The 19,529-nt window shown below is 37.7% G+C and overlaps 1 protein-coding gene across 2 annotated transcripts in view; it reads left to right on the forward strand.

Annotated features, from left to right (window-relative positions):
- cep112 (centrosomal protein 112) overlaps positions 1-19,529 on the forward strand; it is a 242,407-nt gene that overhangs the window by 205,823 nt on the left and 17,055 nt on the right. For both annotated transcript variants that reach the window (XM_089128934.1, XM_089128935.1), the window contains exon 24: positions 12,856-12,945. In XM_089128934.1, the coding sequence (XP_088985060.1) occupies positions 12,856-12,945 (90 nt within the window). The remainder of the gene's footprint in view (positions 1-12,855; positions 12,946-19,529) is intronic.

The raw sequence follows: 19,529 nt of genomic DNA on the forward strand, positions 1-19,529 counted from the left end.
TGATATGTTTGTGTAAGAAAAATATCCATATTTAAAACTTTAGCGACTAACATAACTAGCAGACGGCCTGTGCAAGTCGACGTACTGTGAATTTCATATACAACTAGGATGACTTGAGGATGAGTAAATCGTGGGCTAATTTTCATTTTTGGGTGAACTATCCCTTTAAACCCAGCAGCCCCATCCCATCCAGCTGCTGTTTAAGCCTGGCTGTGACATCAACAATAGTTCCCCACCTCAGTGTCAAACCACAGCACTTTGATCAGCGCCTCCTTCTCCACGGGTCCCTGCCACGCTGGTCTCTCGCCCTGACATCACTCACACAGCACGGGACACATCTCACATACATCCGGCCGCATGTGGCATGTGTCCTTCTGATAATGACTTTTCTATTTATATCCTTCTACAGGAGCACTACACGGAGATGAGTTTGTGCTTTGTCGTCACACTCAGCTTTATGTTTATTAGCGTGCTTTTCTGATCCAGAACGGTGAATTCAAAAATTTCAAAAAAACATCATAAAAGTAATCCATATCCACATTAATCAAGGTGTTTAATCCAAGTTCACGTCATATAATGAGCAGATTTAATTGAATTCAACTGTCTTGTCGGATCGCCCCCCTTCGCACCACTCACACTTTCTTCAGAACATGTAAAACTCAATCAAACATGTCAAATCACATGATACTTTCCCTTCTCAGGTGCAGTCCTGCCTGAGTGAGTCTATCATGTGTAACCACGTGTTCATCTGAGCTTGTGGCATTCTCAAGGCTATCTTAAACACTCCTCAAGTGTGTGCTGTAAGATGTGTGTAAGACACGTTAACACACGTCCGATGAGAGAATGCGTCCTGGCATGCGTTTGCTCTCTGACTAGAAGCGAGAGCAGAGACAGATGTGACCTTTGCTGGTTCCAGTATAGATTTGCGCAAAACTTTTGCACTTTTTTCTAAATGTCGCTAAAAAACGATGGGTTTCCATTAACCGATGTTATGCGACCAAATAATTATTGCTTTCCTCTTGCGATAGTCATTCCAAACATCATGGCGGTAGGTTCACATACTGTATATCTCAGTCACCGCACTAACCATTATTATATATGTATATATACTGGATATATATATATTGGGGCTGGGTATTGACACAAATTTCACAATTCGATTCGATTTCGATTCACAAGCTTGCAATTCGATTCGATTTCGATTCAAAAATGATTATTTTGGATATCAGTTAACTAATGCTGTAAACTATGGGAGTCTAGTTGTAGCCTATAGGCTTTATTAGCCTAATATGAAGGTAATAATGAACTGTTTTATAGCTATACAAACACTTAAATTACACTTTTATTTATTTTTATAATAAGAAGATTATATGAAATATAAACATTTAAATGGTGGCTGTCATAAAAACTTGCCAGATTTATTTAAAAATGCATTAAATATTGAAGAACATTAAGATTATAATGCATATGTAATATAGTGTATATATTTAGCAAAATGCTCCTCTCTTATTTTTTTCTAGCTGACTAAGGGCCGGTTCACATATCGCGTCTTTTGCGCGCTCAAGTTCGTTATTTCAAATGTAGGCGCGTGGTATGCGCGCTCATAATGGAAGCGACGCGGTCGCGGTGCGACGCGCTCGTTTTTTCCAAGCGCGTCCGCGCCGCGTCGAGATAAAAACATCTCAACTTTTCAGAATGCCGCAAGTAGGGTTGGGTATCGAGAATCGAGTATCGATTGGAACCGAGACTAACTTTTCGTTTTTCCCGGAATCGTTCAAAAGTTAAAATTTCGATTCCTAGTTTCGATATTCACAGTCCACCGAGCGGAAGAAGAAACCGCTGAACAACACCAACGAAGAAGCGTCTACCGGAAGTGTTGGCATAACCGCGCGAGTCGAACATGAGTAGCTTACGTTGGCGATCCTTTTTTCTTGGCTTCACTTTTCTAAAAATAACGAAATCTCGGCAAAATGCAAAATTTGTGACAAAAGGAGTATTTTTACAGAAGGAGTATTTCCTTCAGAAAGGATTATTTCTTTCAGAAAGACCGTTGGTTAGCAAGGTTAGCTAAACTTTTTTGATCCTGCCCCTTAAAAGAATCGGAATCGAGAATCGTTAGGAACCGGAATCGAAACAAGGAATCGGAATCAGAATCATTCAAATTCAAACGATACCCAACCCTAGCCGCAAGCGCACCATAAGCGCACAATAGGTCACGTGACAAGAACCAACCAAGCGTTTTGGAAAAAAGGAGAATGCGGCGCGCCCGGCGTTTTCTATGCGTTTTTTAGGCGCTATATGTGAATCCGGCCTAACGAGTTTATGCGGGTTTTCTGAGGTAAATATGAAGATGACATTGAATACAAGCTGTTTAACTGACGTCTTTCCACGGTTGAAACGCTGATTGAGCGAATCAATGTGACATGATACGGATTTCGATAAGTTGTCCTCTATCTTTAACACACTTTCAGATGCTCATTCATGTTTATTTGGCGCTGTGACTGGTATTATTAAGCCGGAAGAGAGATCAGCGCTGCTGTTTCTCCAGAGCGATCTCACGCCACAGCGCCAAAACACTAATTATGTTTTTGAATTTCTAAAGGAAATGGACTTAATTTAAAAATTGAGACTTTGTTTCATATCAATAGTAACAAAGCACAAATATTATTGGGATTTTTTTGGATGCGCGCAGCCGCGATACAATGATAAATTCATTCAAATAAACAGGATGACTAAGAATCGATATCACTTTTATGAGTTTAATGATGAACTGTGTCTCATCTTCTGTCCAAACACACACTTCATCTTTAAAGAGCGATCGACTGTTACGTGGGTCAGGTGACTGTAAATGCACAAAAACTGTTTCCATTGCAGTTTTGCGAAATATTCCTGTTTTGAATTGCCAGAAAAAACACATCATGCGTACGTAAAAACTTATTTGCCGAATAAGGGAGTTTTTCCGAAATTGACGTGTTTCCAATGGGTGTATTTTCATCTTGCGCAATTTAAAGGATTATGGAAACACAAAATTTTAACCCCTCGTCTCTAAGTTTGATATATAAGAATATCCAACTTTTATTTTGCATAGAGCATTCTCACACAAAGGGATAAATACTTAGCGAATCTCACTTGCTTGATTGCTTGATCGTCGCAAAATGTGGACTAAATGATCAGCCAGGTCTAATCTGCTAAGGGTGACTATAAGGCATGAAGATATTAAGTAAGCAATTAGGTACGAGAGGCTGTGCTTTATGCAGCAGAAAATGGGTCTGACTTTATATTAAGTGCCTGTTTTTACATTGTACTTACGTTCAAAATGCAGTCATGTAATTATACCTCTAATTAATTTCTGTGTATAAGTACAATCTTAACCCAACCTTAAACCTACTCATACCTCCAAACCTGTCCTAACTGTACCCGTATCCACCAACATCGACACAATTCTTACTTTGAATTTTGGTCAATTTTTTCTCACACTTTATATTAGGTGTCTTTAATTACTATATACTGTGATTGTGTTGATGTTGCATTGTGTGTGTGAAAGTTAGTACAAGAAACTGAGTGTAAAGTGGGGCTGAAACCTTCTTTAAAAGATCTTATTTTGCACTCTGCAAAAGAACAGAACACAACTATGCCGGTTTGGAGTAATCGATGACAGAAACTTCATCCGGCCATTTAGTTTGTTTGTGTGTGTTCAAGTTCAAGCACAGTGTCTGTAAAAAATGTGTCCTGTTGTTCACTCGTTCTCTCTCTGACCCTGGCATGACCTCTGAGCTGTGTGTGTGTGGCTCTTGTTCATATGGCTGAGGTTTAACACACACTCTCACAGCCACAGGAATGATGAGCGTATCTGTTTGTGTGTGTGTGTGAGGCTCTCGTTCATATGGCTGAGGTTTAACACACTCTCTCACAGCCACAGGAATGATGAGTTAGCAAATCTGTGTGTGTGTCTGGGAAGAGGGTATCTGATGAATGAGTGTATGTTGGACGGGGCAGATTCCCAGAACCCTTTGAACCTCGTATCACAGGAAGCAGTGTGTGATAACATGCCATTGGCTTGTGTGAGAAGCCTCGAAAGTGCAGCTCACACACTTCTGTTGTACATGATAAATAATGTCCTAAATGGGATTGTTCCCCAAAAATGAAAAACTCTGTCAGCATTTATTTATCCTCATGTTGTTCCAAAACCATATCTTTCATGAGATATTTGACATGAAACCTGGGATATTTCTGTCCCGCCATTGAAAGTCTACGTAACCAAAGCCTAGAAAATCAAGTCAAGCTGTTTTAAAGAGATTTTTCAGTTATGAACCTGATTTCATTTATTATAGTAGAATATTAGTACTATTTCTGAAGGATCATGTGACACTGAAGACTAGTGTAATGATGCTTTTTGTATAACAGGAATAAATTACATTTTTAAAAGAACGGTTTTCTATTTCAAATTGTAATAATATTTAACAAGATTGCTGTACTTGATTGCTTTACTACACTACAAACGTTTTGGATCGGTGAGATTTTTAATTTTTTTTTTTTTTTTTTTAAAGAAGTCTCTTCTGCTCACCCAAGGCTGCATGTATTTGATTAAAACACAAACAAAACAGTAATATTGTTAAATAATATGACCATTTAAAATAACTGTTTTCTATTTTAATATATTTTAAGGTGTAATTTATTCCTGTGATCAAAGCTGAATTTTCCTCATCATTACTCAAGTCTTCAGTGTCACATGATCCTTCAGAAATCACTCTAATATGATGATCTGATGATCTATTTTTTTATTATTATTATCAATGTTGAAAGCATTTGTGTACATTTATTTTCAGGATTCTTTGATGAATATAACGTTAAAAAAACAGCATTTATTTTAAATAGAATCTTTTTTAACCTTATAAAAGTATTTAGCTTTTGATCAATTAATTCATCCTTGATGAATAAAAGTGTTGATTTATTTAATTTCTTTCCCCCAAGAAATAAAATAAAAATTCTTACTGAGCCCAAACTTTTGAACGTTTGTGTTTAATGTTGCAAAAGATTTCTATTTTTGATAAAAACTTTCTATTCATCAAAGAATCCAACACAAATAACTGTTTTAGACACTGATAATAATCAGAATCATGTTTCTTGATCATCAAATCATCATATTAGAGGGATTTCTGAAGGATCATGTGACACTGAAGACTGGAGTAATGATGAGGAAAATACAGCTTTGGTCACAGGAATTTACACTTTAGTATATACCTAAAGTTTTAAATTGTAATAATATTTCACAATATACCTGTGTATATAACACACTTTAAAAAAGGATTTTAACCCTACCCTCGGATGGTCCTCAGTCACTTCTGACCGAATAATTTTCTGTTTTGAATTATTCAAAATCACAGCTTCATCAGAAGGTTATGATACTTGGTGACTTTTTTGGCATTTGGTATGTGAATACAAAAAAATTGAGGTCATGATCCGAGCATGCTAAGTGGTCATAAAAAAAAATAGTCACACTCGTGGTCTTCGGTCAGAAATGACCGACCCATTGTTGAGTGAATGGGAAATTTACAAAAACAACAATAATTCTCTGAATTTTTGTTTGTACAATCTACAAATCGGCCACGATTCTTAAAAGAAGTATACCACAGTAAAGGGGTGAACACTCTACAACATCAAGAGTGCAAAAAATTTACACACACACACACATACAAACACACTTTTATACACATATACACCAATAAATTCAGACTTCAAAAAATCTGTTTTGAATTTTTAAAAATCACAGCTTCATCGGAATGTTACGGAACTTGGTGACATTTCTGGCATTAGGTATGTGAACACAAAAAAGTGAGTTCATGATCCGAGCATGCTAAGTGGTTGAAAAAAAATTAGTCAAAAATGACCCCCATAGGAAATGAAAGGGAAATTGACAAAAACACAAAAATTCACAATTTTTTATTTATTTTTTACAATTTTTTAATAAGAAATAGTTTTTGAGATTGTTTCAATTATATATTCAAATCCACCAAAAAAATAAAAATGTGTTCATAAACAGCTGGGGAATTCACATGCCTCTTTTTTTTTCTCTATACTGTAACCAGATGGTGCTAATTTTCTTCAAAAAAAAAATTCTCTCTCTCTCTCTCTCTCTCTCTCTCTCTCTCTCTATATATATATATATATATATATATATTTCCATTGAAAAAATAGACCATAAATATTGCATAAATATTAATAAATTAAATCAAATTGTCTCAAAATACTAAATTAAAAAGAATAAATATTATAGAGCAAAAATAAATTTTCTGAAAAAAAAAAATTCTGAAGGCCTACACTCTATATTAAACAAAAATACTGCATTAATAATTAAAAAATAATAATAATATATATATATATATATATATATATATATATATATATATATATATTTTATATATATATATATATATATATATATGAAGAGTTCAGATGCAAAAGCCTCTAAGTGCCATTTGAAATTTTCTTCTAAAAGGATCATTTTTATCAAGCTTGTTCAGTAATTTCACTTAAATGGCAATGGAGATTACCTATTAATTGTCATTTAAGTGAAATTACTGAACTTAAATATACAAGCTTGATAAAAATGGTCATTTTAGAAGAAAATTTCAAATGGCATTTAGAGGCTTTTGCATCTGAACTCTTCATATATATCCATTGAAAAAAATAGACCATAAATATTGCATAGGATTAAACAGATAAGTAGCATATCTGTCACCAGGATTGTCTCAACCTGATGATCCAAATCCCACATGACATCATTATTGTAAGCTTGCCCTAATGAGGTCACTCATTCAGTAATATGATTTTCTATTTCATTTTCATCAAATTCTCCACTCTGCAGCTTTTAGTGTGAGCAACAGCAATAGAAAAACCTGTCTCTTCTCTTTCAGATGTAGGATCTGTTACAGTTAAACTCAGAAGTTTGCTTTCATATTTCCGTTTCCTGCGCTCAGAAAGACTTCAAGCGTCAGGTCTGTTTTAATTACGCCACACACTGCACTGGAGCTTTTCTCTCCCACAAGCTGCTTTGTGTGTCTGTAGTTTGCTGAAGGATTTGTGAAGGACGTGTTGGCATGCTCAGCTCTTGGCACGGGAGAGTTAGGGATTGCATTGAACTGTGATTGTTTGAAAGCAGCAGTCACTGTGTCAGAACCACAAAACACCAAAGCAGAGAGGAAATAAAAGCTCAAACACTGCTTTCACAAACCCAGTATCTGCAGCTCATAAAGAGTCGCTGGGCCGCTGCCAGAACAATATGTCTCTCTTTCTTGCCTTCAAGAAGTTGAAGGTGCACCCTAGCAACCACACTGCTCCATAGCAACGCCCTGGCAACCACCCACAACACAGCAGCAAATTTTGCACAGGCCAGTAATGCTCACATTCTCTTCAGAGAATATCAAATTCTAGTTGGTTATTGTTAGAATAAAGAATAAATCAAAATAAAAAATAGTTTAAAACATAAGATTGGGTCAAACTTTAGATTAGGGTCCGTTTCTCACTATTAAAGTTTACCTTAATAAATTCATAATTACTGCTTATTAATAGTTAGTAAGGTAGTTGTTAAGTTAAGGTATCAAGAGATGTAGAATATGGTCATGCAGAATAAGACATTAATATGTTTTAATAAACATGTACGCTAATAAGCAACTAGTTATAGTGAGAATTGGACCCAAAACTGAAGTGTTAACGGAGCAGGACTATTGAATGCTTGAATCTGATTGGTTGACGAGCGTAAATATCTTCAGGGAATGTAGCTCTCGACTGCATTACAATTTCATATCACTACGCCAAATGAATTTTCAAATGACACTCATTATTATTTTCTAATAATTATCCTTACTTATGAACGTTTTTTCTTTCTTTAGAGTAACATGCACGGATGAATGATTCCCATTAAAGAGATACTCCACTTTTTTTTTTTTTAAATAGGCTCACTTTACAACTCCCCCAGAGTTAAACAGTTGAGTTTTACCTGTTTTTGAATCTATTCAGCCAATTTTCTGATATTTAGAAGAATATCAGTAACCAGACAGTTTCTGGTCTCATTGACTTCCATAGTAGTCAATGAGACCAGAAACTGTCTGGTTACTGATTCTTCTAAATATCAGAAAATTGGCTGAATACATTCAAAAACAGGTAAAACTCAACTGTTTAACTCTGGGGGAGTGGTAAAATGAGCCTATTTCCAAAAAAAAGTGGAGTATCCCTTTAAGACTAGATAAACCTCAAATGAATATCTGCTCTTAATAAATAAGTTGTTGTTGCTAGCAAAACTCTTCCTCACATCCATCGTTCAATAGTCAGGTTATAGACATTGTATATCCACCACATCCACATTCCACGCTGTCATCGTGAGCCTCACATGTGCACAGCTGGAAGACAGAGGGAAGGGAAGAGCGTCTGTAATTTAGCCTCACACACACACACACACACACACACCAGCCCTCTGGGCCAGAACTGCACTTCTGTAGGTTTAAAGTGCTCTGGCTTGTCGTCATTAGCGGATCTCTTTAATCTGACGCTTGGAAAACTTCTGAAAGCAGAACACTACAAATAGAAATTCCACATGAATAGCCGGCTAGTGCTAACAAAAGATGGGATGCAGTTTAAAAGAGGCCCTTTTTCTCTTTTCTGTTGCCTTTACCCGAGGGAAACATACTTGCCTTATCGTTCGGGGTGGACCACCCAAGAAAAATGACTCAGGTCTCACTTTGAGTGCGAGTGAGCATCTATGCAGGTCTGTACGTGTGTGAACGGCGTATTAGCTGTGTGTGTGTGTGTGTGTTTTGGTAATCTATGGGGATAAACAGCTGTTGAAGGAAACCAAGACAAGAAAGTGAGAGAATAAAGGCCAGTGCCATGCCTGTCTCTCGCCCCCGGGGAATCAAATGTTCCACGTTTGCCGGTTGTTTAGATTGATCCCGCTCTGGCCGGCTGATAAAGAGCGTATCGCTCTGGCCATCTGGACCCCGTTTGGAGAGATTCACCATAGAAAATCACACGTTCACGCAGAGAGGAACAACAGCTGTGAGGCTGCGATGCTTTCCTTTGGCCCCTTTGGAAGATTTCGATGGGAAAACACAAGGTGTATCCCGTATCAAGTGCGGATCGCGAGTCCTGGAGTACTTCACACCAAGTACGACAACGATAAAGATATGGTTCAATTCCATATTGACGAATAGCAGTGTTCACACCACAACTAGAAAGATGTGAGGAACCATATCGTCGGGATCACTTTCAGAACGATACGATAAAACGATAAAACACGGACAGCCAATCAGAATCCACTCGAATTTAAAACGAGCCTAGAATAAAAAGCCCGTTGTGGGTCTTGGTGCGGACGCTAATACAGTTATCGTTCTTGGTGTGAACGGGCCTTTAACGCTCTTTTTTAGGGGCGTGGTCTAAAGCGCGCGGCTCAATTGCTGTTATTGCGTGTCCAAATCCACTTTTGCTAGTTTACCGATGGGAAAAATGGTCGGCGCTCCCATCTAAAATCTGTGCAGATTTAGCACAAATACTTGTGAGTCCTCATGATCAGTGTTGGGTGTAACTAATTACTAAGTAATTAGTTACTGTAATTTAATTACTTTTCCCTTGAAAATGTAAAGTAAGGGATTACTCTTCATTTATCAGTAATTTAATTACAGTTACTTCTGATGTAATTGAGGTAAATACTGTGTGTAATCCGATCTCAGAGCGATTCGTATGCATTTTTGTACGACCTGTACAAATTCATATGAATTATTGTAAAATATGTATGAAAAAAAGTGTGAAATGTCATGAAATCAGACAGAAAACAATAGTGGGTTTAACATCAAAATGTATTGTCTGATGTTAAAAAGTATGTTTTTATAATGTAACCTTCTCCACCCTGGTCAGTTTAAGGATAATTCATGCAATTTTATAGTATTTATTTGAAAGAATTAAAACAGATTCATGTCTATGCTTGTATTATTCAGCTGGTTGAGATTGATATGGGATTTTGAAAGTAATTAGTAATTAAAAGTAATTAAATACTTTTTAGAGAGAGTAATTAGTATAGTAATCTAATTACACTGTTGAAGAGGTAATTAGTAACTAGTAATTAATTACTTTTTTAGAGTAACTTACCCAACACTGCTCATGATATATTAAACACAGCGTATCGCACAGAAACAATATTATTAATTCAATTTAACACATTAGAATTGAGTAATAATTAATTAAACTATTTCCTTAAAAGTTAACCATTTAAAATGAGTAAAACTTAAAAAAATATTTGTAAAAAAAACTTACATTGAAGTCACCATTGTGCTGATCAGTATTTGTTTTAGGTTTGTTTTAAAATGCCGGTTTTCTCCTTCAGTGATTCTGCTTGTTAACATCAGGTGTCTTCAATGTTGGCAATTTAAAATAAAGAGTTCTTAATTAATCTTTGACGTCTGTCTGTTAGTGAGATATTTTTGTAAAAATTTTTGGTGTAAACTTTACTCATTTTAAATGGTTGAACAAGTTAATATCAAACGCTGGCGCCATCAATGCGCCTCAACACACACCTGGTTTTCAGACCAGTACACAAATCTGGCTGCAAAAGCATTCGCCATTTAAACAAGACGTGAAAATGAAAACTGTGTCGGGCTGAAACTAGCGTTGCGCCTTGCGTATGATAGGGCCTTTAGGGTTGGTGGTGAAGTGGCCCATTGAATGCTGTGAGATCAAATGAAACGGAGCCCTGTAGAGCATCGGGCCACAAAAACCCACTTTAAGAGGTTTTCTTTACTGGCCTCCCTCACCTTCATGCTCAGCTTGACCTTTCTCCAGTCTGGACGGACCCAGTGAGCTCTTCAGGAGAACATCGGGACAAAGGGATCACCCACAATGGCTCATTCAGGCTGTTTATTAATGAGAGCCGCAGATGACAGGGTCCTTTTATGACAAAGACAGAGATATTTTGGGCCCCTCACCCCACCCCGGCGTTTGGTAAATCTGCTAGGAACCACATGAAAGGCTCGGCTCGTGACTGTCAGCACTCTTCCAGGAAACATCACCACACAAAGCCTGTTGCAGTTCTGGGATCTGCTGGTGTTTGGGTTACTGGCTGGTTGTGTTTTATTAGATGTGGAAGGTCGTGACTTTGTCGTCCTAAATTTTTCCTTTGGCCTGTCCAAAATTAACCTGCTGGTGGACCTTAGGTAGACGGCATATTTCATTTGAGATTTCATTGCTGATGTAAACGAAGTTGCAAGGGACGGACGTCAATTTTAAAGGATTAGTTCACTTCACCTGATCATTTATTCTCCCCCACGTCATCCAAGATGATCATGTATTTTGAGGAAAACGTTCCAGGATGTTTCTCCATATAGTGTCTTCAGCGGGGTCCAACGGGTCGAAGGTCCAGATGTGAGTTTCGGTGCAGCTTCAAAGTCTCGACACTTTCGATCCCAGCCCAGAAATAAGAGTCTGATCTAGACAAACCAAAAATCCTGGAACTTTTACCTCAAAAACCTTCATTTCTTTTCCACTGAAGACATGAACATCTGTTGGATGACGTGGGGGCGAGTAAATGATCAGGAAAAGTTAATTCTGAAGTGAACGGATGAGAGTGCTGGACAGTTTTTGTCAGAGGTACACAGCTGTTGTTTCTCTTTGATTACATCAGCACAGGCTGAAGGTTTCTTCTCTCTTACAGTGGGATTTAAACACTGTATTATGTTGCAATTCCTCAAAAAAGCTTCTCACTTGCTCTGCATAGCATTCATTTTTGACCCTGGGTCGATTAGTAGTCAATTTATATTGCGTTACAAGTCAGGCCTTGTGCCCTGCAACATTAGAGCTATGCTAGAACTTCTGCAACCATTTTACAATTCAACAAGCTGGTCTCTTTAAGACCTCCTGCTGATTTCCATGTACTTTCCTTCATCGGGTCAGGTTTCAGGATGCTAAATGGGTTTTTTTATGCAATTGTGGGTGTTCATATTAGAGCCGGATTGATAAAGGATTTTGAAGGCCGATACCGATACAAATATTTTGGGGTTTTAAAATCCGATATTCCGATATATCGGCCGATATTTTATTTATTCATTTATTTTCTATTTTTTTTAAACTGGAGATGATTAGTCACAAATTCTGTCATGCTTATTTGAGTTAACCGGGGTGGGTTCAAATAAGTTTGACTTCTATCCACTCCGTTTCGAGCAATAGATTTAGGTTTTGTTAAAGTCGATGTAAATATTATGAATTTAAAGGCTTGTACAGATTAACCAAAATGCTGCGCATTGCCTTGTCATGTGTAACTGTATATTGCTCGAAATAAACAAATAAATAAAAAAATAAATAAAAAAGAGAACTGATGGGGATGTTCTTTTAATTGTTATTGAAGCAACGTGACCAACTCAATACCGATAATTTGGAAAATGCCTAATATCGGCCCATGATATCGGTCTGCCGATATATCGGTCCGGCTCTAGTTCATATGTTAATAATGAGATTAGCCTGAAGTTTATAGAGTGTAGTATGACAATAATGTTTCCATGTCACCAGGTTGTGCTCTTTAAGGATTTCATCCAATCAGACCTTTGCAATTTACTGGTGTCTCTATTGTCCTTTACTTTGGATTTTCAAGCCTATTCATTCACACACACAATGCAAAGCCAAATTTAGCTTTTTAATCAACAGGACACTCTTTGTTGATCTTTACCATAGAGTATTGCAATAATATGGTATCGTGATATGCATCGAATCGTGACATGAGGGTATCGTTACACCCCAAATCCTCGGTTTTATTGACAGTGATGCTTCTTTCCTTTAATCTGAACTCTACTTTATCTAACACTCGATTCTCAACTTCAGGCTCTTCAGGATTGTGTGGAGACTCTTCAGAAACAGCTGCACACCGTGGAGAAGAAGCTGATGAGCCGAGAGCTGGAGTACCAGGAGCAGGTAAAGTTACCCCAAAGTGTGTTCGACGGCCCCTGAAGCGCCAGGAAAAAGCCACGTCTCCTCACAGAGGCACTGATATGCACATTTTACACATTCCCCGAGATCCGGCTTCAAGAGCCAGAGCCCTGGGCCAGGAATGCTGTCCTCGTTTAAGAGGGATTTCTCAATAATAACAGGCCACTTTGACCTTGAGTTAGGGAAAAGACAGAGAGAGAGAGCTAATTATCTGATTATTAGCTCCAGGAGGGTCTCTGAACCTGGTGTGTGTGTGTGTGTGTGTGTGAGCGCTCTTTTGTCCTGAAAACCTCTGGTGACCTTCGCTGGGCTCCTTAGACAGTTGTTGGGATGAGCCCTGTGTGTGTTAAACTACTGAGGAATAGCTGCACTGAGTTGGCATCGTATTCTGTGGAAAAGCCCCAAGGATGCCTTTTGTCCAATAGATCAGTGGTCAGATTGTGTCGTGACAAACACAAGCGGACGCCTTACAATTAGGGGCACGGCTTACCTGGGAGGTTAAGTATAAGCTTCAACCTTAAAATCAATGTTTAGAAAGTAAACAGCCATGAAAAGTTGCAAAATAGTTATTTATAGGCATTTAAAAGCATCTCCAAAATGACCTTGTACAAACAAAAACGTGTATTTCATGTTAAGTGTACTACAACTACATTTACATATTTATGAAGTTGATATAAATACCCTGCGATTGCTCTTTTGGTTAGCTAAACTGATATACACTCACCTGTTCAATTTCTCATTAATGCAATTATCTAATCAACCAAATGGCATGGCAGTTGCTTCAATGCATTTAGGGGTGTGGTCGTGGTCAAGACAATCTCCTGAACTCCAAACTGAATGTCAGAATGGGAAAGAAAGGTGATTTAAGCAATTTTGAGCGTGGCATGGTTGTTGGTGTCTGAGTATTTCCCAATCTGCTCAGTTACTGGGATTTTCACACACAACCATTTCTAGGGTTTACAAAGAATGGAGTGAAAAGGGAAAAACATCGAGTATGCGGCAGTCCTGTGGGCGAAAATGCCTTGTTGATGCGAGAGGTCAGAGGAGAATGGGCCGACTGATTCAAGCTGATAGAAGAGCAACTTTGACTAAAATAACCACTCGTTACAACCGAGGTATGCAGCAAAGCATTTGTGAAGAAGCCCCAACACACACAACCTTGAGGCGGATGGGCTACAACAGCAGAAGACCCCACCGGGTACCACTCATCTCCACTACAAATAGAAAAAAGAGGCGACAATTTGCAAGAGCTCACCAAAATTTGACAGTTGAAACTGGGAAAATGTTGCCTGGTCTGATGAGTCTTGATTTCAGATGGTAGAGTCAGAATTTGGCATAAACAGAATGAGAATATGGATCCATCATGCCTTGTTCCCACTGTGCAGGCTGGTGGTGGTGGTGTAATGATGTGAGGGATGTGTTCTTGGCACACTTTAGGCCCCTTAATGCCAATTGGGCATCGTTTAAATGCCACGGCCTACCTGAGCATTGTTTCTGACCATGTCCATCCCTTTATGGCCACCATGTCCCCATCCTCTGATGGCTACTTCCAGCAGGATAATGCACCGTGTCACAAAGCTGGAATCATTTCAAATTGGTTTCTTGAACATGGCAATGAGTTGACTGTACTAAAATGGCCGCCACAGTCACCAGATCTCAACCCAATAGTGCATCTTTGGGATGTGGTGGAACGGGAGCTTCGCATCCCACAAATCTCCATCAACTGCAAGATGCTATCCTATCAATATGGGCCAACATTTCTAAAGAATGCTTTCAGCACCTTGTTGAATCAATGCCACGTAGAATTAAGGCAGTTCTGAAGGCGAAAGGGGGTTAAACACAGTATTAGTATGGTGTTCCTAATAATCCTTTAGGTGAGTGTACTTCAGGTCTGAATTGAGTTATAATGTGGATGCACCGTTGTCAGACATTCCCAATGAGATAATTAGTCATTTTTGGTGAACATGTGAAATATCTGAGAGAGCAAGACAGAAAGGACTGCAGTATTCCATTCGAGGGATATATCCACGACATAATATGCAACCGATTAGAGAATAATTTCTTAAAATTGAAGCTAAAGATGTGTTCGTGCACAGCAGGGTAAGTGAAATGTGAAAATAATGCTAATAATTGTAAATCAAACAGCTTATCCATAAATCCTGAGGAATAACACTGACACCAGGAGAGCCGCGATCGCATTGGGTTAAAGTTACTTAGGGGTAGTAGGCCGTCGATTAACAAAATGCTGAAATATATTTATATAAGTATGAGCCTCCATCTTGTCTTTAATCGTCTTAATTTACGTTAATATGGATTATGACCGAAGAACCGTCAATATTTCCAAGCAATAGTTGTTTTTGTTAATCCTGTCGACATTTAGTTGTGAATGGGTCTCCCACACTGCTTGATCACGCCCATCATTTCTCAGATTTGCACAATCCATACGCACAATGCTTTGGCAGGTTTCCCTCGCTCGGAAGCTTGCCAGACCTCCCACGCCTAGTTACGGTTGCTAAGACACAATTGGCCAGTAGCGTTTTTCGGGCGTGGCTTAGCGAAGGGTCAATTGGAAGTACTAGTTTTGTTCTTAATGCATTTTAGTTATCCAGAAATACTGCTTAAATTGAAATAAAGATACTTGTTTATTTTCTTGTGCTAAAGTGGAACTATTGCACGTACACTTTTAAATATCTTGCATTTAATGACTGATATTGTACAGTCCTTATACTTACTAGTACTGATATTAAAACACATTTTAGGCTTATTATTATTAAATGTGTATTGTGCAATAGAGATGAACTCCAAATAAAGTTTAATTATAATATTTATATTAGAAATTCTCAAGCGATATGTCAGTAAATACTGTATGTTAATGGATTGTAGTGTGCTTAGTATGACATAAATGTATTTTTATGTTGTTGTTTTTTTCACTAGGGTTTTTTCCCCCATTTTTTTTTTTTCACTCAGGCAAGCAATCAAGCAGTTGAGATATGCTATATAATATATATATATATATATATATATATATATATCAAAGATTGTATAAAGAATAGAAATAGCATTCGTGAGCCGTTTTACTTCTGTAATGTTTATATTACCCATGTGTTCGTCACTAATGTTCAATCATCACTTAATTAGTCAATTAACATCTTGACTGCGATGTATATCTTATTTTAGTTTCTAAAAATGTAAGTAAGGTAATCAGTGTCCTCAAATGTAATGTGTTAGCTTAACTTATAGGATTTGACTTAGTGTGTGATATTGTGAGCTAGCAGTAGCTGGAAGCACTTAAAAAAGTTAATTTAAAGTTTGTAATTTCACTCTTTTTACTCAATACAGTGAAGTTTCCGCTATATAAAGTATTTGAATGCAGTGTAAAGTTTAATTGTGTATAAAGAATAAGCTCACAGTACTCATAACTATTGTTTTTCATAAACTTAATTGAATTGAGTTCATCGGTGTCCTCAAATGAAATGAGTTAGCTGAACTTGTTGGGTTTTATGTTTTTTTTATTCGGATAAAGTTGGCTATACTTATATATAATATAATTTTACTCCCGTAATGTTGAAACTACCCCTATAAAGGAGCCATTGAACAGCTTTACAGTCACTGTGCAGTGTTGTTGCTTGGAAAAGTGCAGCATGAACATTCTTGAAAACTTCTTCCCAACTTCATTTTGGGGTGAGCTGTGTCTAAGGTCAATTTTGATTTAATTTTGACTTCAACAAGGAATGTGTTCGCCCACCTCAGACCTCCAGACTTAAGAGCGCCTGCGAAAAACATCTACTCCCACCTCATAAACCCTCACATCTCGAACGCTGTGTTCGTGAGAGAGAGAGAGAGAGAGAGAGAGAGGATGTGTGGAAATAAAGGCCTGCTTTCTCTCTCTCTCTCTCTTCAGTGCACTGATATTGCCCCAGTTTATCTTCCAAGACATGTCTTTGTAATGCAATCCTCGGCATGCAAAAACAGCCCTCTTTTTGCCCAGACTTCAAACAGATGTTCCTCATCGGTGCTCCGGGCTCCTCCACGCCTGCCTGGCATGAAACGCGTGTGTTTCTGCGCAGTCTCGCTGGATGACACCGTTACACACACAAAGCCTTCCGAACAGTTAAGTTACAAAGTCCTCCAGAGGTTTCCTCCTGAGGTGTTATTTTCATATCAGGATGGATTTGACATGTTAGTTAAACCGGAGCGGTTCGCTGCATGCTAAATGTGCTGACGACTGAGTGTTAATCTAGCGAATCTCACTTCTCTGCCGGTCAAGAGCTTAAAAAACTGCAACAAAATGTACCTTTTGCATTCCAGTTTGCTCCGAAACAGTGTTTCTGTGACTTTACAAAAGAGGGAAAAAAATATAGAGAGATTGATTATATTGGTCTGAAGAGAAACCATATAACCATATCCCAAAAAATATCTCCGAAAATGTCAGATTGCCAATAAAATGAGTTGCAAATGTGTTTAATACTGTATTGTGTAAATAATAGGGCTGGGTAATAAATATCGATTTCTCGATATATATCGATTCTCATTTTTACAAACCGATATCGATTCTTAAATTTCAAGTATCGATTAATCATCCTGTTTCATTTGAATGAATGGATCATAGTATCGCGGCTGCGCGCGTCCAAAAAAATCGCAATAATCTTTGTCTTTTGTTACTATTGATATGAAACAAAGTCTCAATTTTCAAATTACGTCCATTTTCTTTAGAAATTCAAAAACATAAATAGCGTTTTGGCGCTGTGGCGTGAGATCGCTCTGGCGCAGCTCTAGAGAAGCAGCAGCGCTGATCTCTCTTCCGGCTTAATAATACCAGTCACAGCGCGAAATAAACATGAATGAGCATCTGAAAGTGAGTACAACTTATCGAAATCCATATCGTGTCACATTGATTCGCTCAATCAGCGTTTCAACCGTGGAAAGACGTCAGTTAAACAGCTTGTAATCAATGTCATGTATCGTCATATTTACCTCACATAAACTCGTTAGTACACACTCGCTAGTGTTCTAATATTTAATGCATATTTGAATAAATCTGACAAGTTTTTATGACGGCCACCATTTAAATGTTTATATTTCATATAATCTTCTTATTATAAAAATAAATAAAGGTGTAATTTAAGTGTTTGTATAGCTACAAAACAGTTCATTATAACCTTCATATTAGGCTAATGAAGTCTATAGGCTACAACTAGACTCCCATAGTTTACAGCATTTAAGAGATTTGATTCCCTTGAGAAAAATTGCCATTTATTGTAACTGAAATCCAAAATAATCGATATTGAATCGAATCGTAATCGAATTGCAAGCTTGTGAATCGAATTGTGAAATTTGTCTCAATACCCAGCCCTAATAAATAATGTATTACATACATACTACATACATTTTTCCAGTGAGAGGGACATTAGATTTGGCTTTACATTTTCACTAAAAAAGCATGCCTGAACTTCAGATGAGGAGAGCGAGAGCGCACCGTAGAGCAAGTGCCGTCGATTTTCCATTAGCTTCCCATTAGCGGTGCTACTCCACTGGAGAGGCACTTCATAAATCATACTTCTGCCTCATAACTTCATAAAGAGTCTCCTACAACCTCTAATTTCTGCTCAGCCTCTTGAAAACACTGCTTTTTCATTTGTGTGAGCTATTCAGAGAGCTTCAATGCTCAACCGGTGCTCTTGACTCCAGAAACGCCAGTTTTGAGATGCAAAACCGGTGCAGGTATTTGATGTACCCTTGTGAATCTGACAATGTTTTTGTCACTTTGCTGTTTTTTTTTCTTCTCTATTGAATGCTTGTGCACTCTTTCCCTCCCCTCACCCCTTCATTAGCATACATCAAGCTCCTGACGACATGACAAACTTTATTTGAACGTTGAAAGCGCCGAGGTCTTGCTGCTTTCAGCTGGCAGCTGTCAAAAACCCATCCTGCATTGCGCACGCACTATATAAAGACTATATATAGATGAAATAGTGTTTTAAGTGAGAATGGTGCGGAAAAGAGACTGCTGCTCAGACTTCAAAATAAAGATTGGTTTATTAAACAACAAAGAACACTTTAAAAAAAAGGGAATGAAGATGAAATAGTTCATTAATCATATTGTTCAGTTGTGAAATCTGGAAGCTTTTATATGCGGTTCATTAGTTGCTGGAAGAAGATCAAAAATAAAGCACAAATCCTTATCCTCAGTGTGACCCAGTGGTTCAGCTGGGATTTTAAGGACCTGTCTGAATTTATTGAGAAGGAAAACCTGTTTAAATTCAGAGTTATTGCGTCCCAGGAATATACTGAGTGTCTGTGTGCATCATGCCACAGTCGAGAATGTGTAAAGGAATAGTGTCGACTAAAATCATATGTTGGGTGAAATGCGTACTACGCACATAATGACAGGCAACTATATGTATATAACTATATTAGCAAACATATTTCTTTAGAATTCCACTGAAGAATGACATGACACAATCTCCATTTTTACAACTAATCTTGGAAGCTTGTTTCCTCCACTGAATAACAAATAAAAGGTAATTGTGACTTTTTATCTCACAATTTCCCATATTTTTTCTCAGAAT

This window comes from Pimephales promelas, chromosome 3 (assembly GCF_988280905.1).
Source record: "Pimephales promelas chromosome 3, fPimPro1.hap1.1, whole genome shotgun sequence".
NCBI lineage: Eukaryota > Metazoa > Chordata > Actinopteri > Cypriniformes > Leuciscidae > Pimephales > Pimephales promelas.